Source organism: Siniperca chuatsi, linkage group LG16 (assembly GCF_020085105.1).
Source record: "Siniperca chuatsi isolate FFG_IHB_CAS linkage group LG16, ASM2008510v1, whole genome shotgun sequence".
Lineage (NCBI taxonomy): Eukaryota > Metazoa > Chordata > Actinopteri > Centrarchiformes > Sinipercidae > Siniperca > Siniperca chuatsi.
In genome coordinates, this window is record NC_058057.1 from 25,029,342 (window position 1) to 25,049,354 (window position 20,013).

Below are 20,013 nucleotides of genomic sequence, written 5' to 3' on the forward strand. Positions count from 1 at the left end.
TAACCCTAGTCAGAGGGGTTACATGCACAGGATGGGGGATGAATGGTTACTTCGAAACCCACAATCAAGGCTTACGGCAAGGTAAGCGACCTGAGAGAGCAAGTACCCAAGAAGTACAACCAGATGCCCATACCTGAAGCACTCGAAACTGCCAAACAAAGGATCCAAGCCTTGGCCAGCCGCCTAAAGAGATACACGAATAAACCGGCGAAAGTGCAACTCAACCCTCAATGGCAGGGTAATAACAGCAGAAACGGAGCAGTACTGGAAAAATATATGGGAAAGGGAGGCATCACACAACAGCGATGCACAGTGGCTGGCAGCCCTGAGAAAGGACCACAGCAACCTCCCTGAACAGAATTGACAGCGGCAGACATCCAAGAAAGAGTCTCAGGTATGAACTGGACAGCACCGGGCCCTGACAGGATCCACGCCTACTGGCTAAAGAAGCTCACTGCACTCCATGAGCGCCTAGCAGCACAAATGAACCAGCTGCTAAGAGATGGGACGCACCCTGAATGGCTTACCGAAGGGCGCACAATCCTGAAGGATCCCGCAAAGGGTACAGTCCCATCCAACTACCGGCCAATAACCTGTCTCTCCACAACATGGTGCTCATGTCAGGCATCATCGCGGCTAAGATAAGTGGACACATGGATCAATACATGAGCACAGCACAGAAGGGCATTGGCAGAGGAACCAGAGGAGCCAAACACCAACCAGAGGAGCCAAACACCAACTCCTGGTTGACAGAACAGTGACCCAAGACTGCAGAGCCCGACACACCAACCTGTGCACTGCCTGGATTGATTACAAGAAAGCATATGAAGCAATGCCGCACACATGGATCACTGAATGCTTAGAGATGTACAACATCAACAGGACTCTAAGACACTTCACTTCGCCCTGCCAGTGATCAGATACCCTGCAGGAATAATAAGGTGGCCAAAGGAGGAGATACAGACCACAGACGTTAAGACGCGAAAGCTCCTCACCATGCATGGAGGGCTCCATCCCAAATCCAGCACCCTGAGACTGTTCGCTAGCCGTAAGGAAGGCGGCCGTGGACTAGTGAGTGTCAGAGCCACTATCCAGGATGAAACATCCAATTGGAACATAACTGAAGTGGCTGATATCAAGAAGTCCTACCAATGGCTAGAGCGGGCTGGATTGAAGGACAGCACAGAGGCACTCATCATGGCTGCACAGGAGCAGGCCCTGAGCACCAGAGCAATAGAGGCCCAGATCTACCACACCAGACAAGACCCAAGGTGTAGGCTGTGCAAAGAGGCCCCTGAGACAATCCAGCACATAACTGCAGGGTGTAAGATGCTGGCAGGAAAAGCATACATGGAACGCCATAACCAAGTAGCTGGCATAGTGTACAGGAACATCTGCACTGAGTATGGACTGGAAACCATATCAATCAAAGTGGGAAACACCTCCAAAGGTGGTAGAGAATGACCGAGCCAAGATCCTGTGGGACTTCCAGATCCAGACTGACAGAATGGTGATGGCGAACCAGCCTGACATCGTGGTGGTTGACAAACAGCAGAGGAAAGCCGTTGTGGTTGACGTGGCGATACCAAGTGATGGCAACATCAGGAAAAAGGAACATGAGAAATTAGAGAAGTACCAAGGGCTCAGAGAAGAGCTGGAGAAGGCCTGGAAGGTGAAGGCAACAGTGGTGCCCGTGGTCATCGGGGCACTCGGGGCAGTGACCCCCAAACTGGAGGAGTGGCTACAGCAGATCCCTGGAAGAACACCAGACATCTCGGTCCAGAAGAGTGCAGTACTGGGAACAGCGAAGATACTGCGCAGAACCCTCAAGCTCCCAGGCCTCTGGTAGAGGACCCGAACTCAAAGGATGAGACCACCCACGGAGGGTGAAGGACAAAGTTTTTTTTATATATATATATATATATATATATATATATATATATATATATATATATATATATATATATATATATATATATATATATATATATATTACCATCCAGGTAAAACTTTACCGCAATTTAATTCATTAATTTAACCTCTCTACTCTCTATTTCTGATCCAAATAAAACATAAACAATGAGTAAGATAAAATGGGTGTTAATTGATCTTTCAGTTATGAAACATACATGACAAGGATCTAACAGCTGTGTTTTCGTTTAATTTACTTATATATTATTTTACAATCATTTTACAAACATTGATTTACTTTGTCAAACAATGATTTACTGCTTTAAGTAGAAAAACTTTTCCACAGTAAATACCCGTCCTCCTTCCTCAGGTGGACCTTTGCCCTCTCTTGCAGCCACATAAGGCCTCTCTCTGCCAAAATACACACAGAATTTGAGGCAGCAGGGCAGAAAATTCAGTTCACATAGTGGACACGATTTGTTTTTAAATCATGGGGATATCAGATATTTTTCTCCAGTCCTCCAGTTCTGTCGCCCTGTTGGGGGCTCTGGTGGTCCTGCTTCTCGTCTACCTCGTCTCCTCCTCCATCTTCAGCTCCCAGGAGTACGGGAAGGAACCTCCAGGACCCAGACCGCTTCCCATGCTCGGAAACCTGCTGCAGCTGGACCTCAAGAGACCCTACAACACATTGCTGGAGGTGAGGCAGTGCCATAAGAGTAGTTTTCTTGCAGGGTTGTTGTTTCTGCTTCTCAGGCAGCTCTCTCACCTTGTTGTCTTTCGGCTGTGTGTGTCTTATATAAGAAAATGTCCTGACGTTATGCCCTTGCTCTTAGCTTTCCAAGAAATATGGATCAGTGTTCACTGTCTATTTTGGACCCAAGAAAGTGGTGGTCCTGGCTGGATACAAGACAGTGAAGGAGGCACTTGTCAATCATGCTGAAGAGTTTGGAGACAGAGATCCAATGCAAATTGCGCATGATTCTACTCAAGGAAATGGTAAAGAACAACAAAAAACTGAGCTCTTTCTAAATCATTATCATCCTTTTCATGTTTACACCCTTTGCCCATAATCAGATAATTAGTTAACATATTTTGTTGAACTACTTCATCTCAGGAGTTATATGGTCCAATGGTGATTCGTGGAAAGAGATGAGGCGCTTTGCCTTGACAAACCTGAGAGACTTTGGGATGGGCAAGAAGGCTTGTGAGGACAAAATCATTGAGGAATGTGACTATCTCATTGAAGTGTTTAAGAAATTTAAAGGTAAATGTCTTATCATAACCAACTGTATGATAATCAACATTTCTGGCTTAAAAAAAAATTGTCAAGCCTCATTTTCCCCATGCTTCCCTTGTTGCAGGAGAAGCTTTTGACACGACTCAACCAATAAACTATGCAGTCTCTAATATTATCTGCTCCATGGTTTATGGCAGCAGATTTGAATATGATGATCCAGAGTTTACATCCCTGGTAGATCGAACAAACAGAAATATTCAACTTGTGGGCTCCCCATCAGTACAGGTGTCATTTCATGTTTATTAAGCTTAGACTTTCAGCATTTGGGATTTTAATATACATAATACATAAAATTGGCAACTGTAGAAGAAATATTATTATTTTACCTACTGATTTATATTTTTTAACAGGTGTACAACCTGTTCCCATTGATCGGTAAATGGTTTGCTGACAGGAAGGAAGTCGAGAAGTTGAATGCTGCCAATAAGAAACAGAACTTACAGCTGTTCAGTCGTTTGAAGGAGACCCTCAATCCGCAGATGTGCAGAGGCTTAGTGGATGCCTTTCTGGTCCGAAAGCAAAATCTGGAGGTTTGGAAGTGTATCATCACCTACCAAAATTGCTATTATGCTCATTGCTAATAAGATTTAAGAAGAATTAAGATTTACCAAATTATGTTTGAACTAACATGTAGACATTAGAGTCCCACTTTTGATCTCCTGTTTGAGTGTGATGTGGTGCATTGCTTCAAATTAAGTAATCCAACATCCTTTTAAAAAAAGGCCTGATATCTTTCCAATTGACTCAACAGTCTCTGGTTTCTGCTCAGAGAGAAGAACAAGGGGTGGCTGTGGCTTAGCGGTAGAGCCGGTTGTCCACAAAACTGGAAGCGTGTTGGTTCGATCCTGGCTTCCCCCAGCCCACATGTTGATGTGTCCTTGGGTGAGATACTGAACCCCAAATTGCTCCAGAGGGCTGTCCCATCGGTGTATGTGACTGAATTAGTTTCTTTGTACTCATAAGCAGTTGGCACCTGCCATCGGTGTAAAGCACTTTGAGTGGTTGGAAGACTAGAAAGATGCTATACAACTACAGTCCATTTATCAAGAAGAAGCAGCTAATTCCAGAAGACCTCTCTCCATTTTTCTCTCGTAGATGGACAAGGAGGCTGGTTCTGTTTATGGTTCGCAACCTCCACTTCTTTCACTCTGTTTATTACAGCCATGCGTAACGTAGCCTATACCGCCAACTTCTGACAAAGCTACACTTTGCGTAGTCTAGTTTATTCGCTTCAAACCAGCTGATGGAAATTCACGTTAACTTTTTTTGTTCTATTTTGCGAAATTTCAAAAGATTTCTTCAAATTTGCTTGACAATTAGATTAGACAATTAAGTTACAACTACGGTCTATTGGGAAAAAAAGTCTTTTTGGGTCCAAGCTCATTACATGACCTTCAATTCTGACTGTGGCCACTACGCTAAGGCTGCATTTAGCATTAGCATTAGTCGTTCAGCATGCCCTCGTTGACTTCCCTGAGGAATCCCTGCTGCCATGACAAGTGTTGTTCCAATTGTCTGGAAAACTCAAGTGAACTTCGTGAGATCGACCCTCTGACCCTCTGGCAGTAATGTGCATACAACTCCTGTTGCCTAGGAAGAAAATTTCATTGATAGCTTGATATTTAACTGAAAAATGTCATATAACTAATTTTATATTTACTAAATTTACTTGGATTGTTGTACTGTTCAGTTTACTGTGTGATTTCTTTATGCCCAACATTTGTAAATGCATGGAAAATTTGCTGTTTTGTAAGATATCATAAACCCGTAGCAATAATAGTTATGATAATCATGATACAGATCACAAACAGAAGTGTCTAAATCAGAAACTGATGCAGCTAATTACAAACTGCCCACATATTGCAATTATCCGCAGAAGACGCCTTTGCCTCATGAGTCTGCAGGTATTTCTGATGATTTGTAAAAAGCAGTATAGCACTGAGCCTACAACTGGTGGTCGATCTATAATAGTTTGGGCTGAAAGTGTACAAGGGCAGGTGCGTTCCATTCAAATCCTCTGCTCCTCCCCCACCCACTTTCCCTCTTAAAACCAGGAAATGTAAAAGTGCCAGACTTCAGCAGCCTACTTAAAAAAAATGTTTAGTTTTTGGTAATGACAAATTTTAAACAAATGCAAATGAATGTAGTAAAAAATAGCAGACGTTTAAAGATGGCAGTAAAATAAAGTCCTTGCCAGTCCAGGCAGGGTTTAACTGACGGGTTTCGTTGTCAATTTTACCTTTCGGGGTTGACAGAGATATATTTTCAGCAGATCACTTCCCTACTTGTGACTGTCAATAGCCAGATGTTTTGAAAAGTGGTCGGAACTCACATGAGAAAACGTTGATGTGTAAAAGATATGCTTGGCGGTGTCGCCAGTTAACTAGGCCGGGTCTACACTCTTCACAGGCCAATAGCAGAGTTCCCAGTAATTCTCTGTGAGTCAAAGTAGTGTAACATGTCAAAATTTTAGACAGATTTGTTTGAATGACTGCACTGATTCATCTTCACCTGCAGGAATCTGGGATTACAAACAGTCACTTCCACTATGAAAACCTTACGATGACAGTCATGAATCTGTTTGCTGCCGGCACTGATACAACAGCAGCTACACTCAGATGGGGACTTCTGCTGATGGCCAAGTATCCAAAGATACAGGGTAAGGAGCTTAAGACGCCCACAACAGTCCAAGCATCAATATGTGCTTTACCAACACAAACATCATCTTCATGAAAACAAAAACTTTTCATCTCCCAGATCAGGTCCAGGAGGAGCTGAGCAGGGTGATAGGAAGTCGTCAGGTGCAGGTCGAGGACAGGAAGAACCTGCCCTTCACAGACGCGGTCATCCATGAGACTCAGAGACTGGCCAACATCGCCCCCATGGCACTTCCTCACAAAACGAGCCAAGACATCGTCTTCCAGGGTCACTTCATTAAGAAGGTCAGACTGAATGAAACGCCTAGCATGGAGGGTCCAACCTAACTTGGAAGAATGAATTAAATAGTAAAAAAAAAAACGTGAAATAAGTTTTTATCCTTTTTTGAAATGTATGGGCCATTTTTTCTAAAATGTATAGATTTATATTTAAATATATTTCTACTTTATAACATTTCTTGATCAATTATTGGGAGTGAACATCAGGTCTGTACAGGCAAATATTAAAGTATTGATGTCTTTTCATACTTGCAAATTGATAACTTTCATTCTGTGTCAACATAAATCTGGATTATCGGTACAATTTTGGCACCGTTAACATTTAATCTTTCAGCTGCGTTCAGCCCCGACAAAACGCAGCAAAATGTTTATTTAAATGGAAATGGTGGTGGGTTGAGCACCCTGTTGTGTACGCAAGCGCACTGCACTCCACTCTCTTTTTAATATGGCAGTGTTTATATACATGTCGCTGCTGATTGGGTAACAACTCTGACACACGTACCAAATGAGAGAAAACATATCTCAAAGCCCGTTGCACACTGTTGCACACCGTTTTGAGGAAACATGTCGTTCAACCCGAAACCGCAGCAAAACGGTGCACACCGTTTTCAGATTGAACGCGTACCCCAAGTGTGTAGATGGCTGGGGCAGTCAGGTGATGAGGAAAGAGGGAAAGGGGGTTATTGCAGGGCAGAACAGAGTGGCTGAATGTGGGAGTGAAATAACTGGGACAGGAGAAAAAGTCAAAGGGCATCTGGTGGACAGGACGAGAATGGCAATGTGTCAGAGGTAGTGGAAATGTGGCTGAAGAGAGGGTCTGAGGAGCAAACTGTGACACTTTCATAATTACACCTTGTTACCTTATTAATTTCTGGAGTCCATGAAATATTTTTATGTAGTTTGAAAAGGAAACTATTGCTTTGCATATAGAAAGCTTTCAATTTCTGTCTTGTCCACAGGGGACCACAGTGTATCCTCTCTTGACATCTGTCCTGTATGATGAGAGTGAGTGGGAGAGGCCACACACCTTTTATCCTGCCCACTTCCTGGACAAAGATGGGAAGTTTGTGAAGAGAGATGCCTTCATGCCTTTTTCTGCAGGTTGGTGAATTTAGCCATCACTTCTTGATGTTCATTTACTTGCAGACGACATGAACAATTTCCTTTGTTGTGTCTCACAGGTCGCAGAATTTGTCTTGGAGAAAGTCTGGCCAGGATGGAGCTCTTCGTCTTCTTCACCACCTTCCTGCAACACTTTCGTTTCTCTCCTGCACCTGGAGTTTCAGAGGATGAGCTGGATCTGACTCCACGTGTGGGCCTCACCCTCAGCCCTTCATCCCATAAACTGTGTGCTGTTTCCTGTATATGAACAGGACAGCTTGAAAATGCTGCTTTGCCCACTGTCATGACTTCAACTCAGTTATATTCAAGAGAGTAGGTTCTATAATTTCTACAGTGTCATATTCCATGTAGTGCAGCAGCACTGAATATATTCAATATCAATTAATTCACTTTCCAGTTATTACTTCATATCATAAACTTGTAAATAAAGATAAGACCAATCAGCTGGTGTCTGACTATCCTGCCGTTAAACATTGAAAATTTATCCATAATCACTCTTACTGAGCCACATAAATACTTTGGCTTGACAGCAGACTGACAGTCAAGATTCAAATTCAACATTAAAAATCAAACCAGGCTTTCTTCACAGAATTAAAGGCTGTCTGTCTTCTTGAAACCATAGAAATATTGTTCAGTAAGCTTTTATGTCTGCACTTGATTATCTGTATTTTCACACTGCACCATCGTCATTTCAGCAACTAAACCCTGTAAATCTCACTGTTACGCTTTATCACTAATGACACATTTCATACTCATCTCACTGCTCTCTGTATCACAAAGGTGGAAGGACTTCCATATTGATGAGAAGGAATAATATGGAAGTTAATGCTTCGTTTAAATTTTTATAAGCTCAGTAAATGATCCAATAACTACTAAACTCTTTTATTCCAAATCTATATGCTAACCTTGGTAAAAGGTTTCAGGTGTAATGCAGCTTTTAAATGGAATGAACTGAAATCTGCCCTCAAACAAAATTATTCCATTCCCGTTGGATATTTTAAAGCTTTACTATCTTTACTACTACTTTACTAGCTTTACCGCCCACGTGTCTCTTGAAAAATCAAGAACCTATTTCCTGTGATCAGTGATGTGTAACTTCCTCATTGTCACTGTAAGTTCTCTTATTTCTAAGTTGCTAAATGTATGTAGGCAGAGTATGTCAGTTTTCATCTCTCTTTCAGGTTCTCATTTCCTGAATTCGGAACACTTACATTTTAATAATTTTGTTCTCTCATCTATAGTGATTTACAGTGAGTGCATAAGTAGATTAGTAAGCCATCAGCAATAATAATCAGCAAAGAAGATACCAACAGTAAAGAGATTAGATGTCACAGCAGCCTGACAAAGATCCTGTGAAACTGGAAAAAGCGGATAGGATGGAGAGGTGTTGGGAACACAAAAACAATTCGCAGTTCACACATCTGCTGCAAACGTTCAATATCTCACTCCAACCATAAGAGGGCAAAACAGGCTTTCTGAATTCAAATAACTACTTAACTTTAGATATCCCAAATCTATATGCTAACCTTATAGATTTTTAAATATATATATATATATATTAAAGCTTTACTATCTTTATTAGTACATTACTGTCCAGGTAAAACTTTACCGCAATTTAATTCATTAATTTAACCTCTCTACTCTCTATTTCTGATCCAAACAAACCATAAACAATGAGTAAGATAAGATGGGTGTTAATTGATCTTTCAGTTATGAAACATACATGACAAGGATCTAACAGCTGTGTTTTGGTTTCATTTACATATATATTATTTTACAATCATTTTACAAACATTGATTTACTTAGTCAAACAATGATTTACTGCTTTAAGTAGAAAAACTTTTCCACAGTAAATACCCGTCCTCCTTCCTCAGCTGGACCTTTGCCCTCTCTTGCAGCCACATAAGGCCTCTCTCTGCCAAAATACAAACAGAATTTGAGGCAGCAGGGCAGAAAATTCAGTTCACATAGTGGACACGATTTGTTTTTAATTCATGGAGATATCAGATCTTTTTCTCCAGTCCTCCAGTTCTGTCGCCTTGTTGGGGGCTCTGGTGGTCCTGCTGCTCGTCTACCTCGTCTCCTCCTCCATCTTCAGCTCCCAGGAGTACGGGAAGGAACCTCCAGGACCCAGACCGCTTCCCGTGCTCGGAAACCTGCTGCAGCTGGACCTCAAGAGACCCTACAACACATTGCTGGAGGTGAGGCAGTGCCATAAGAGTAGTTTTCTTGTCAGGAAGTTTGTTGTTTCTGCTTCTCAGGCAGCTCTCTCACCTTGTTGTCTTTCGGCTGTGTGTGCCTTATATAAGAAAATGTCATGACGTTATGCCCTTGCTCTTAGCTGTCCAAGAAATATGGATCAGTGTTCACGGTCTATTTTGGACCCAAGAAAGTGGTGGTCCTGGCTGGATACAAGACAGTGAAGGAGGCGCTTGTCAATCATGCTGAAGAGTTTGGAGACAGAGATCCAATGCAAATTATGCATGATTCTACTCAAGGAAATGGTAAAGAACAACAAAAAACTGAGCTCTTTCTAAATCATTATCATCCTTTTCATGTTTACACCCTTTGCCCATAATCAGACAATTAGTTAACATATTTTGTTGAAATACTTCATCTCAGGAGTTATATGGTCCAATGGTGATTCGTGGAAAGAGATGAGGCGCTTTGCCTTGACGAACCTGAGAGACTTTGGGATGGGCAAGAAGGCTTGTGAGGACAAAATCATTGAGGAATGTGACTATCTCATTGAAGTGTTTAAGAAATTTAAAGGTAAATGTCTTATCATAACCAACTGTATGATAATCAACATTTCTGGCTTAATAAAATTGTCATGCCTCATTTTCCCCCTGCTTCCCTTGTTGCAGGAGAAGCTTTTGACACGACTCAACCAATAAACTATGCTGTCTCTAATATTATCTGCTCCATTGTTTATGGCAGCAGATTTGAATATGATGATCCAGCGTTTACATCCCTGGTAGATCGAACAAACAGAAATATTCAACTTGTGGGCTCCCCGTCAGTACAGGTGTCATTTCATGTTTATTAAGCTTAGGCTTTCAGCATTGGGATTTTAATATACATAATACATAAAATTGGCAACTGTAGAAGAAATATTGTTATTTTACCTACTGATTTATATTTTCTAACAGGTGTACAACATGTTCCCATTGATCGGTAAATGGTTTGCTGACAGGAAGGAATTCCAGAAATTGAATGCTGCCAATAAGAAACAGAACTTACAGCTGTTCAGTCGTTTGAAGGAGACCCTCAATCCACAGATGTGCAGAGGCTTAGTGGATGCCTTTCTGGTCCGAAAGCAAAATCTGGAGGTTTGGAAGTGTATCATCACCTACCAAAATTGCTATTATGCTCATTGCTATTAAGATTTAAGAAAAATTAAGATTTACCAAATTACGTTTGAACTAACATGTAGACATTAGACTCCCACTTTTGATTCCCACATTTGAGTGTGATGTGGTGCATTGCTTCAAACTAATTAACATATATTTTTAAAAGGCCTAATATCTTTCCAATTGACACAACAGCTCTGGTTGTGGGTTGGAAAGCATGCATATGTTAGGAGGACTATATACCGTGTTACAAGATGACGGCCAATTCATTCCAGCTGACTCACACACGAATGGCATGATAATATACTGATGAGGCTCTTCAACGCCCAGCACTGTTACTGGGGGCCTAGTGGAAAGCCAGTGAGGATCAGGTCCTCACTCCAGTGACTCCCACCGGTTAATTAAGCTGTGATGTCTCTGTCTGTCTACACCCATCTCAGGCCAATAGCAGAGTTCCCAGTGATTTTCTGTGAGTCAAAGTAGTGTAACATGTCAAAGTTTTGGATCAGATTTGTTTGAATGACTGCACTGATTCATCTTCACCTGCAGGAATCTGGGATTACAAACAGTCACTTCCACAATGAAAACCTTACGATAACAGTCATGAATCTGTTTGTTGCCGGCACTGATACAACAGCAGCTACACTCAGATGGGGACTTCTGCTGATGGCCAAGTATCCAAAGATACAGGGTAAGGAGCTTAAGACGCCCACAACAGTCCAAGCATCAATATGTGCTTTACCAACACAAACACCATCTTCATGAAAACAAAAACTTTTCATCTCCCAGATCAGGTCCAGGAGGAGCTGAGCAGGGTGATAGGAAGTCGGCAGGTGCAGGTCGAGGACAGGAAGAACCTGCCCTTCACAGACGCGGTCATCCATGAGACTCAGAGACTGGCCAACATCATCCCCATGGCACTTCCTCACAAAACGAGCCAAGACGTCGTCTTCCAGGGTCACTTCATTAAGAAGGTCAGACTGAATGAAACACCTAGCACGGAGGGTCCAACCTAACTTGGAAGAATGAATTAAATAGTCCGAAAATTGAGAAATCAATTAATAAAATTACATACTGAAATAATGATATTAACCTTTGGTGGCAGTTAAAGTTAAAATAAATAACATGAAATAAGTTTTTAATCTTTTTTTCCTAAAATGTATAGATTTGTATTTAAATGTGTTTGTACTTCTTTAATAAATTTTTAGTCAATTTGAGGGAGTGAACATCAGGTCTGTACAGGCAAATATTAAAGTATTGATGCCTTTTCACACTTTAACTTGCCAACTTTCATTCTGTGTCAACATAAATCTGGATTATCGGTACAATTTTGGCACCGTTAACATTTAATCTTTCAAAATGACACCTAATACACAGGCAGAGCTGTCCAGCCCACTGAGGTGCTGAATGCTACTTTAACGTAATATGCATTTTCATTTATTTCTGTTTATATTTTATTCACTGACGTTCTAATTTCTTTTTCTAAGAAGTCCTGTTTGGTCCTCCATACCCATCTGCGTGATACAAAATGTGGAACAATAAACAATTCGGAACAATAATTCCGAATGTAGCAATTCATTTCTGGACTCCATGAAATATTTGTATGTAGTTTGAAAAGGAAACTATTGCTTTGCATATAGAAAGCTTTCAATTTCTGTCTTGTCCACAGGGGACCACAGTGTATCCTCTCTTGACATCTGTCCTGTATGATGAGAGTGAGTGGGAGAGGCCACACACCTTTTATCCTGCCCACTTCCTGGACAAAGATGGGAAGTTTGTCACGAGAGATGCCTTCATGCCTTTTTCTGCAGGTTGGTGAATTTAGCCATCACTTCTTGATGTTTATTTACTTGCAGACGACATGAACAATTTCCTATGTTGTGTCTCACAGGTCGCAGGATTTGCATTGGAGAAAGTCTGGCCAGGATGGAGCTCTTCGTCTTCTTCACCACCTTCCTGCAACACTTTCGTTTCTCTCCTGCACCTGGAGTTTCAGAGGATGAGCTGGATCTGACTCCACGTGTGGGCCTCACCCTCAGCCCTTCATCCCATAAACTGTGTGCTGTTTCCTGTATATGAACAGGAGAGCTTGAAAATGCTGCTTTGCCCACTGTCATGACTTCAACTCAGTTATATTCAAGAGAGTAGGTTCTATAATTTCTACAGTGTCATATTCCATGTAGTGCAGCAGCACTGAATATATTCAATATCAATTAATTCACTTTCCAGTTATTACTTTATATCATAAACTTGTAAATAAAGATAAGACCAATCAGCTGGTGTCTGACTATCCTGCCGTTAAACATTGAAAATTTATCCATAATCACTCTTACTGAGCCACATAAGTACTTTGGCTTGAAAGCAGACTGACAGTCAAGATTCAAATTCAACATTAAAAATCAAACCAGGCTTTCTTCACAGAATTAAAGGCTGTCTGTCTTCTTGAAACCATAGAAATATTGTACAGTAAGCTTTTATGTCTGCACTTGATTATCTGTATTTTCACACTGCACCATCGTCATTTCAGCAACTAAACCCTGTAAATCTCACTGTTACGCTTTATCACTAATGACACATTTCATACTCATCTCACTGCTCTCTGTATCACAAAGGTGGAAGGACTTCCATATTGACTAGAAGGAATAATAAGGAAGTTAATGCTTCATTTAAATTTTTATAAGCACAGTAAATGATCCAATAACTACTAAACTTTTTTATTCCAAATCTATATGCTAACCTTGGTAAAAGGTTGCAGGTGTAATACAGCTTTTAAATGGAATGAACTGAAATCTGCCCTCAAACAAAATTATTCCATTCCCGTTGGATATTTTACAGCTTTACTATCTTTACTACTACTTTACTAGCTTTACCGCCCAGGTAAAACGTCACCGCAATTTTATTTATTTATTTAACCTCTGTACTCTCTATTTCTGATCGAAATAATTATTCTGCAATTATTCTTTAAGAACATTGATTTACTTCGTCAAGCAATGATTTATTACTTTTAATAGAAAATCTTGTCCACAGTAAATACCTGTCCTCCTTCCTCAGGTGGACCTTTGCCCTCTCTTGCAGCCAAATAAGGCCTCTCTCTGCCAAAATACACACAGAATTTGAGGCAGCAGTGCAGGAAATTCAGTTCACATAATGAAATGAAAGTCATGGGATATTAGATCTTTTTCTCCAGTCCTCCAGCTCTGTCTCCCTGTTGAGGACTCTGGTGGTCCTGCTGCTCGTCTCACCTTGTTTTCTTTCTCCTGTGTGTGTCTGTGAAATGAAAATGTAACTACAGTGTTCCCCTTTTGTTAGTTTTCCAAGAAATATGGATCAGTGTTCTCTGTCCATTTGGGACCCAAGAAAGTGGTGGTCCTGGCTGGATACAAGACGGTGAAGGGGGCGCATGTCAACTATGCTGATGAGTTTGGAGACAGAGAGCAATTTAATCAAGGAAAGACAAAAAGAAGAGATCTTTTCCCCAGTCATTTTCCTATTGTGTTCAACTTTTATATAATGTTGACAGCCTTCAACCCTCTGTTGCATATCGAATATATTTTGTTGAACTACTTCATCTCAGGAGTTATATGGTCCAATGGTGATTCGTGGAAAGAGATGAGGCGCTTTGTCTTGACGAACCTGAGAGACTTTGGGATGGGCAAGAAGGAATGTGAGGATAAAATAATTGAGGAATGTGACTATCTCGACTGGCCAATGTCGTCCCCATGGTAGTGCATCACAGAACCAGCCAAGACATGACCTTCCAGGGTCACTTCATTAAGAAGTTTGGTTTTTTTTCATTTTCCTTTGTTGTGTCTCAGAGGTCGCAGGATTTGTCCTGGAGAAAGTCTGGCCAGGATGGAGCTCTTCATCTTCTTCACTACCCTTCTGCAACACTCGTTTCTCTCCTGCACCTGGAGTTTCAGAGGATGAGCTGGATCTGACTCCATGTGTGGGCCTCACCCTCAGCCCTTCACGCCACGAACTGTGTGCTGTCTCCTGTGTGTGAGGAGGAGGGCTTGAACATGCAGCTTGGACCAGTGTTATAGATTCATCTCAGTCACATGCAAAAGAGTAGATTGTAATTCATACAGTGTTTTACCCCATGCAGTCTTCGTCGTTTTGGACAAGACTGGATCGTTCTGTTATGTTTGGTGTGTTTTATGGTACAAATGAAGTCCCAAAAATGTCTATTGTCATACTAGGTATCAAAAGTCAGGATGTTTCTTTTTAAAATCAGTCTTCTCTGAGTTTACGGAAGTGCAAAACTAAGTTTATGGAGTAGCGCTTTTATTTGGTGAATGGTACAGTGTAAGCTAAATACATACTCAAAACACAATACAAATGTTAAACCAATTGGTCTAATTAAATAACATTTTTTTTCTTTAAGTCATGACAGTTTTAAGTCTTTTCTCTCTTTGATCCAAATAAAAGATAAACAGTAGTTTTGTAGTACATGTTGTACTACAAAACAAAGGACACTGACCTAAAAGTACTGATTTATTAGTAATGATTTCAAATTAATTAATTTAATTGTAAGTTTAAAGCTAGGGTAGGTAATGTATTTCAGAAGCATTTTTGTTATGTTTGTTGAAATTCTCCTTCCATCCCGACAGCAATCAATAAATCAAATGCTCTTGGGGAAAAAATGAAAAAAATCTGGTATGTGTGGCTGTTGCAGGCCTGCAATAAGCCCATACAATCATTTCATTTGGGCCTGGCCTACCTGCCTGCCTTTGCGCACATGTTTTTGGGAAGTGGCTTTAGAGGGAGGCCTTAAGGGATCTAGGAATCTAGCTGTCTCTTGCAATTTTCTCCATCGTTACCTACCCTACCCTACATTTAAGGTCATTTTTATTTTCAAATAATTTTACTGACAATTAATTAGCCACGTAATGATTTACTATTTTTTGAGGGTAAAGGTTTATATACTGAATACCCCTACCACCTTTACCTGTGCCTTTACCCCATCTGGCAGCCAAAAACATCATCTATCTTTACCAAAATGTAACGCAGCAGTGCAGAAAACTCATTCTGTCTGTTCAAATATCACGCAGTGGACACAGTTTCTTTCACAGTAATTGGGATATTTAAATATTTTTTCTCCAGACCTCTGGTACTTTCTCCCTGTTGGGGACTTGCATTTATGATGGTGCAAACTGGTTAAAGTGCTTAAATATTAAACTACAAAGAACACAGACCTGAAGTGACCCAAGAGAAATTTTCTAGTGTTTGTTCGGCCATCACCATTTGCCCTGACCTTTGGGCTGTGTGTATTCTTGATTTACTGTCACAGAAGCCATTATCTTTATTACATCACCCATAGAGCCAAAAGCAGCAGAGTGGGTAACCTATCACTGTAGTGGCAACAAATGGACACAGATTGTTTTTAAATCATGGGGATATTAGATCTTTTTCTCCAGTCCTCCAGTTCTGTCTCCTTGTTGGGGGCTCTGGTGGTCCTGCTTCTCGTCTACCTCGTCTCCTCCTTCAGCTTCAGCTCCCAGGAGTACGGGAAAGAACCTCCAGGACCCAGACCGCTTCCCGTGCTCGGAAACCTGCTGCAGCTGGACCTCAAGAGACCCTACAACACATTGCTGGAGGTCAGGAAGTGGCTGGAGTAGGTTTTGATGTAGTTTGTTTTGTCTTCTCTACAGGCAGATAGACTGTAATCGGTTATATCACCTTGTCTGCTTTCTCCAGTGTGTATGTGTGTATTAATAAAATGTTGTGACAGTGTTCCCCTTTTGTTAGCTTTCCAAGAAATATGGATCAGTGTTCACTGTCTATTTTGGGCCCAAGAAAGTGGTGGTCCTGGCTGGATACAAGACAGTGAAGGAGGCGCTTGTCAACTATGCTGATGAGTTTGGAGACAGAGATCCAATGCAAATTGTGCATGAATTTACTCAAGGAAATGGTAAGGAAATAAAAAACAGAGCTTTTGTACAAACATTGTAGTTTAGCAAATATTTATAGCCTTTATTCATGTTTTAGAAATTTGTTGAACTACTTCATCTCAGGGGTTGTATGGTCCAATGGTGATTCGTGGAAAGAGATGAGGCGCTTTGCCTTGACGAACCTGAAAGACTTTGGGATGGGCAAGAAGGCTTGTGAGGACAAAATCATTGAGGAATGTGACTATCTCATTGAAGTGTTTAAGAAATTTAAAGGTAAATGTCTTATTATAACCAACTGTATGATAAGCAACATTTCTGGCTCAAAAAAAATTGTCAGTCTTCATAATTTAGATTTTTTCCCCGTTTCCCTTGTTGCAGGAGAAGCTTTTGATACGACTCAACCAATACACTATGCTGTCTCTAATATTATCTGCTCCATGGTTTATGGCAGCAGATTTGAATATGATGATCCAGTATTTACATCTCTTGTAGATCGAACAAACAGAAACAATCAACTATTGGGGACCCCTTCAGTACAGGTATAATTTCTTATGTTTCTGAAGTTTATACTTTCAGCATGTAATTTAAATACTACCTACATGATACACAAGAAATTGTTAAATTTTTCACGTACCTTGTAAAAAGTTAATGTTATTTTAAATGCTAATAAATACATATTCTTTGTCAGATGTACAACATGTTCCCATGGGTTGGCAAATGGTTTGCTGGCAAAAAAGAAGTCCAGAAATTGTTTGCTGCCAATAGGAAACAGAACTTACAGCTGTTCAGTCGTTTGAAGGAGACCCTCAATCCACAGATGAGCAGAGGCTTTGTGGATGCCTTTCTGGTCCGAAAGCAAAATCTGGAGGTTGGGAAACATACATGATTTATCAAAATTGATATGATGGTTTACACAGCTAGGAGAACAATGTGAACTTGTGTACATGTGCCCTCCTGGTGGTGCTCATCCCCAGCTGGTGAAAACAAGCAAGGAATCAGTTCAAAACATAATGAGTCTGTCTACAGCCTCTCAAGGAGAACAGTAGAGTTAGCAATGAAAGGACCGCAGTGCACTCCTAACTTGGGGATTCATTGACAACAAAGTGACATTTCAAATTTTGGGAACAGGTGAATAATTGGTGATCTTTATATGCAGGAATCTGGGATCACCAACAGTCACTTCCACAATGAAAACCTTTTGATGACAGTTATTAATTTGTTTGCTGCCGGGACCGAAACAACAGCAACTACACTCAGATGGGGACTTCTGCTGATGGCCAAGTATCCAAAAATACAAGGTAAGGAGCTATAAATGTGCACATACATTCATACATAAACAAACTAAAAAGCTACACAACATCCTCACCATAAAAAGAAAAATACAAAAAAAAATGTTGTCATCCTTTCATCTCCCAGATCAGGTCCAGGAGGAGCTGAGCAGGGTGATAGGAAGTCGTCAGGTGCAGGTCGAGGACAGGAAGAACCTGCCCTTCACAGACGTGGTCATCCATGAGACTCAGAGACTGGCCAACATCGCCCCCATGGCACTTCCTCACAAAACGAGCCAAGACATCGTCTTCCAGGGACACTTCATTAAGAAGGTCAGATTGAATAATACACCTGATAAACCTGATAATGATCAAATAAAATGTTTCAATAAATTAAATTGTTCAAAGCATAAGCAAGAAAGCATAATATTTACTTTTGTTGACTTCAGAATATTTGGATTAGAATATGCAGCAAGACGGTGTCCCTCATTCGTCCAGGAGTGTTCTATCGTAGAAAAGGTTTCTAGGTTGATTCTGAAAACAGTGTCCAGATGACTATGACTGAAACCTTTTCTACGATAATATGCAGCAAGGTTTACAAAAACTTTTAGACTTATTGTGAGGGAATGAAAAACTATTTCAAAGAAAATATGACCACTGATGCTGTTTAGGGGGTTTGTTTTGAAAAGAAAACAGTAATGGTGAAATAAACTAGTTCCATATTATTCATTTTAACCTTTAAGGATTTATTTGTCTTCATCAGGATAAATTTTTCCATCAGAAGAAACGTGATTTTTCTAATGCGCATGGCACGATTTTATTTATCCTACAATTGGCATTATCATTTTACTTTTATTTACTAGTAAGTTACGTTTTGTCCTCCATACATATCATTACTTTCAAGAACAAAATGTGAAAACAATAGCATGTAGCATTTACCTTTTTGGATCTTTTACAAATTTTATGCAGTTTAAAAATAATAAGCTACTAATACTTAGCATGCACAAAAAAAGTTCAGTTTGTGTATTTTCTAAAGGGGACCACAGTGTATCCTCTCTTGACATCTGTCCTGTATGATGAGAGTGAGTGGGAGAGGCCACACACCTATTATCCTGCCCACTTCCTGGACAAAGATGGAAAGTTTGTCAAGCGAGATGCCTTCATGCCTTTTTCTGCAGGTTTGTGAGCTCAAGCATCGCTTTTTGTCAATGTTCAATCTACTCACAGTTGATCTGAACATTTTATTTTGTTCTCTATTGCAGGTCACAGGATTTGTCCTGGAGAAAGTCTGGCCAGGATGGAGCTCTTCATCTTCTTCACCACCCTCCTGCAGCGCTTTCGTTTCACTCCTGCACCTGGAGTTTCAGAGGATGAACTGGATCTGACTCCACGCGTGGGCTTGTCCCTCAACCCTTCACCTCATAAACTGTGTGCTGTCTCCTGTATGTGAGGAGGAGGAGAGATGGTGTCATGCAGCAAGCTTAATTTAGGCATATACACCTGTTGCTAGGTACACATCCTGCGTCTCTGACACACTAAAAACTCAAAGGACAGTAAACTCACTATCGACCAGGGTCAGGTACTGTGAGAATCAAAAACTTAAACGAAGATTGATTGCCTATTATATTAATACCATGTTGAAACTTTTGTACACACATGCACACGAAGGGTGGAATCGTGTGCCAAGAGGCTGGACCAGCCTGTGCACCAACGAAGGGAGAGCTAAGTCTAAACCACAGCCCCCCCCTCTGTAGAAACCTATCAGATAGTTGCACATTCTCATTTTAAACTCTGTGTAATGTTAAGAAGAGCACTCTTTCCTAGGATGTTGACTACAGATTAACAGCTTGCTAACTATGGTTTTCTGAATAGAAAAGATCCTTGTAGAGGATATGTTTTGATCCTTCAATGTTTTAATAAATGCCAAATTAAGGAATAGCTGCTCTCCAGACTTTTCTTTTGCAAATAAACGAACGCGCTGACAGTATCTTTCACATTTGAACCAATACCAGTACCGGTTTTCGGTACTTTACTCTCTGTAATAAGAAAAATGTAATTTAAAAAATAAGTCCAAACTTCTCAATTTCAACATTGTTATTTATTTAGAACATTTTACCTCACCACCTCACTTAAAGTTTAGTCATCCATGGAGGGTAAGTTAACTTGGCTTTCAGACTATCAAACATGGCACCCTCTTCAGCTTTTAGATATATTTTGTGTTTGACCAGGTGATT

At 40.7% G+C, this 20,013-nt stretch overlaps 3 protein-coding genes across 8 annotated transcripts; all 3 read left to right on the forward strand.

The window, feature by feature from the left end:
• The first annotated feature begins 2,322 nt into the window (after positions 1–2,322).
• On the forward strand, positions 2,323–7,857 carry LOC122863042 (cytochrome P450 2K1-like). Its single transcript, XM_044169082.1, has 9 exons — positions 2,323–2,608; positions 2,745–2,907; positions 3,026–3,175; positions 3,273–3,433; positions 3,559–3,738; positions 5,726–5,867; positions 5,966–6,150; positions 7,104–7,245; positions 7,326–7,857. The coding sequence occupies exons 1-9, from the start codon at positions 2,402–2,404 to the stop codon at positions 7,511–7,513; spliced, it is 1,518 nt and encodes a 505-aa protein (XP_044025017.1). The 5' UTR covers positions 2,323–2,401; the 3' UTR covers positions 7,514–7,857.
• Positions 7,858–8,584: 727 nt separating this feature from the next.
• On the forward strand, positions 8,585–12,895 carry LOC122863043 (cytochrome P450 2K1-like). Of its 2 annotated transcripts, none has more exons than XM_044169085.1 (9): positions 8,585–9,468; positions 9,609–9,771; positions 9,890–10,039; positions 10,249–10,295; positions 10,420–10,599; positions 11,170–11,311; positions 11,410–11,594; positions 12,290–12,431; positions 12,512–12,895. In XM_044169085.1, the coding sequence occupies exons 1-9, from the start codon at positions 9,262–9,264 to the stop codon at positions 12,697–12,699; spliced, it is 1,404 nt and encodes a 467-aa protein (XP_044025020.1). In that variant the 5' UTR covers positions 8,585–9,261; the 3' UTR covers positions 12,700–12,895. The 2 variants fall into 2 exon arrangements, with proteins under 2 accessions (XP_044025020.1, XP_044025018.1); XM_044169083.1 differs by having other exon boundaries at positions 8,591–9,468; positions 10,135–10,295.
• A 1,733-nt stretch (positions 12,896–14,628) lies between these two features.
• On the forward strand, positions 14,629–19,715 carry LOC122863040 (cytochrome P450 2K1-like). 5 transcript variants are annotated; one of them, XM_044169076.1, is made up of 9 exons: positions 15,854–16,217; positions 16,369–16,531; positions 16,635–16,784; positions 17,004–17,050; positions 17,200–17,379; positions 17,668–17,809; positions 17,928–18,112; positions 18,816–18,957; positions 19,042–19,715. In XM_044169076.1, exons 1-9 carry the CDS (start codon positions 16,011–16,013, stop codon positions 19,227–19,229), a joined length of 1,404 nt encoding a protein of 467 aa, XP_044025011.1. In that variant the 5' UTR covers positions 15,854–16,010; the 3' UTR covers positions 19,230–19,715. The 5 variants fall into 5 exon arrangements, with proteins under 5 accessions (XP_044025012.1, XP_044025011.1, XP_044025010.1 ...); XM_044169075.1 differs by having other exon boundaries at positions 15,858–16,217; positions 16,417–16,531; positions 16,890–17,050; XM_044169073.1 differs by having other exon boundaries at positions 15,865–16,217; positions 16,890–17,050.
• Positions 19,716–20,013: the final 298 nt, after the last annotated feature.

Bases quoted from the DNA above. Each gene is read 5' to 3' on its own strand.
- LOC122863040 (XM_044169073.1), top strand. From the start codon at position 16,011: ATGGGGATATTAGATCTTTTTCTCCAGTCCTCCAGTTCTGTCTCCTTG. The intron at 16,218-16,368 runs GTCAGGAAGTGG...CCCTTTTGTTAG, and splicing joins CCTACAACACATTGCTGGAG to CTTTCCAAGAAATATGGATC. The intron at 16,785-16,889 runs GTAAATGTCTTA...CCCTTGTTGCAG, and splicing joins AGTGTTTAAGAAATTTAAAG to GAGAAGCTTTTGATACGACT.
- LOC122863042 (XM_044169082.1), top strand. From the start codon at position 2,402: ATGGGGATATCAGATATTTTTCTCCAGTCCTCCAGTTCTGTCGCCCTG. The intron at 2,908-3,025 runs GTAAAGAACAAC...ACTTCATCTCAG, and splicing joins TGATTCTACTCAAGGAAATG to GAGTTATATGGTCCAATGGT. The intron at 5,868-5,965 runs GTAAGGAGCTTA...TTCATCTCCCAG, and splicing joins CAAGTATCCAAAGATACAGG to ATCAGGTCCAGGAGGAGCTG.
- LOC122863043 (XM_044169083.1), top strand. From the start codon at position 9,262: ATGGAGATATCAGATCTTTTTCTCCAGTCCTCCAGTTCTGTCGCCTTG. The intron at 10,600-11,169 runs GTTTGGAAGTGT...CTTCACCTGCAG, and splicing joins TCCGAAAGCAAAATCTGGAG to GAATCTGGGATTACAAACAG. The intron at 11,312-11,409 runs GTAAGGAGCTTA...TTCATCTCCCAG, and splicing joins CAAGTATCCAAAGATACAGG to ATCAGGTCCAGGAGGAGCTG.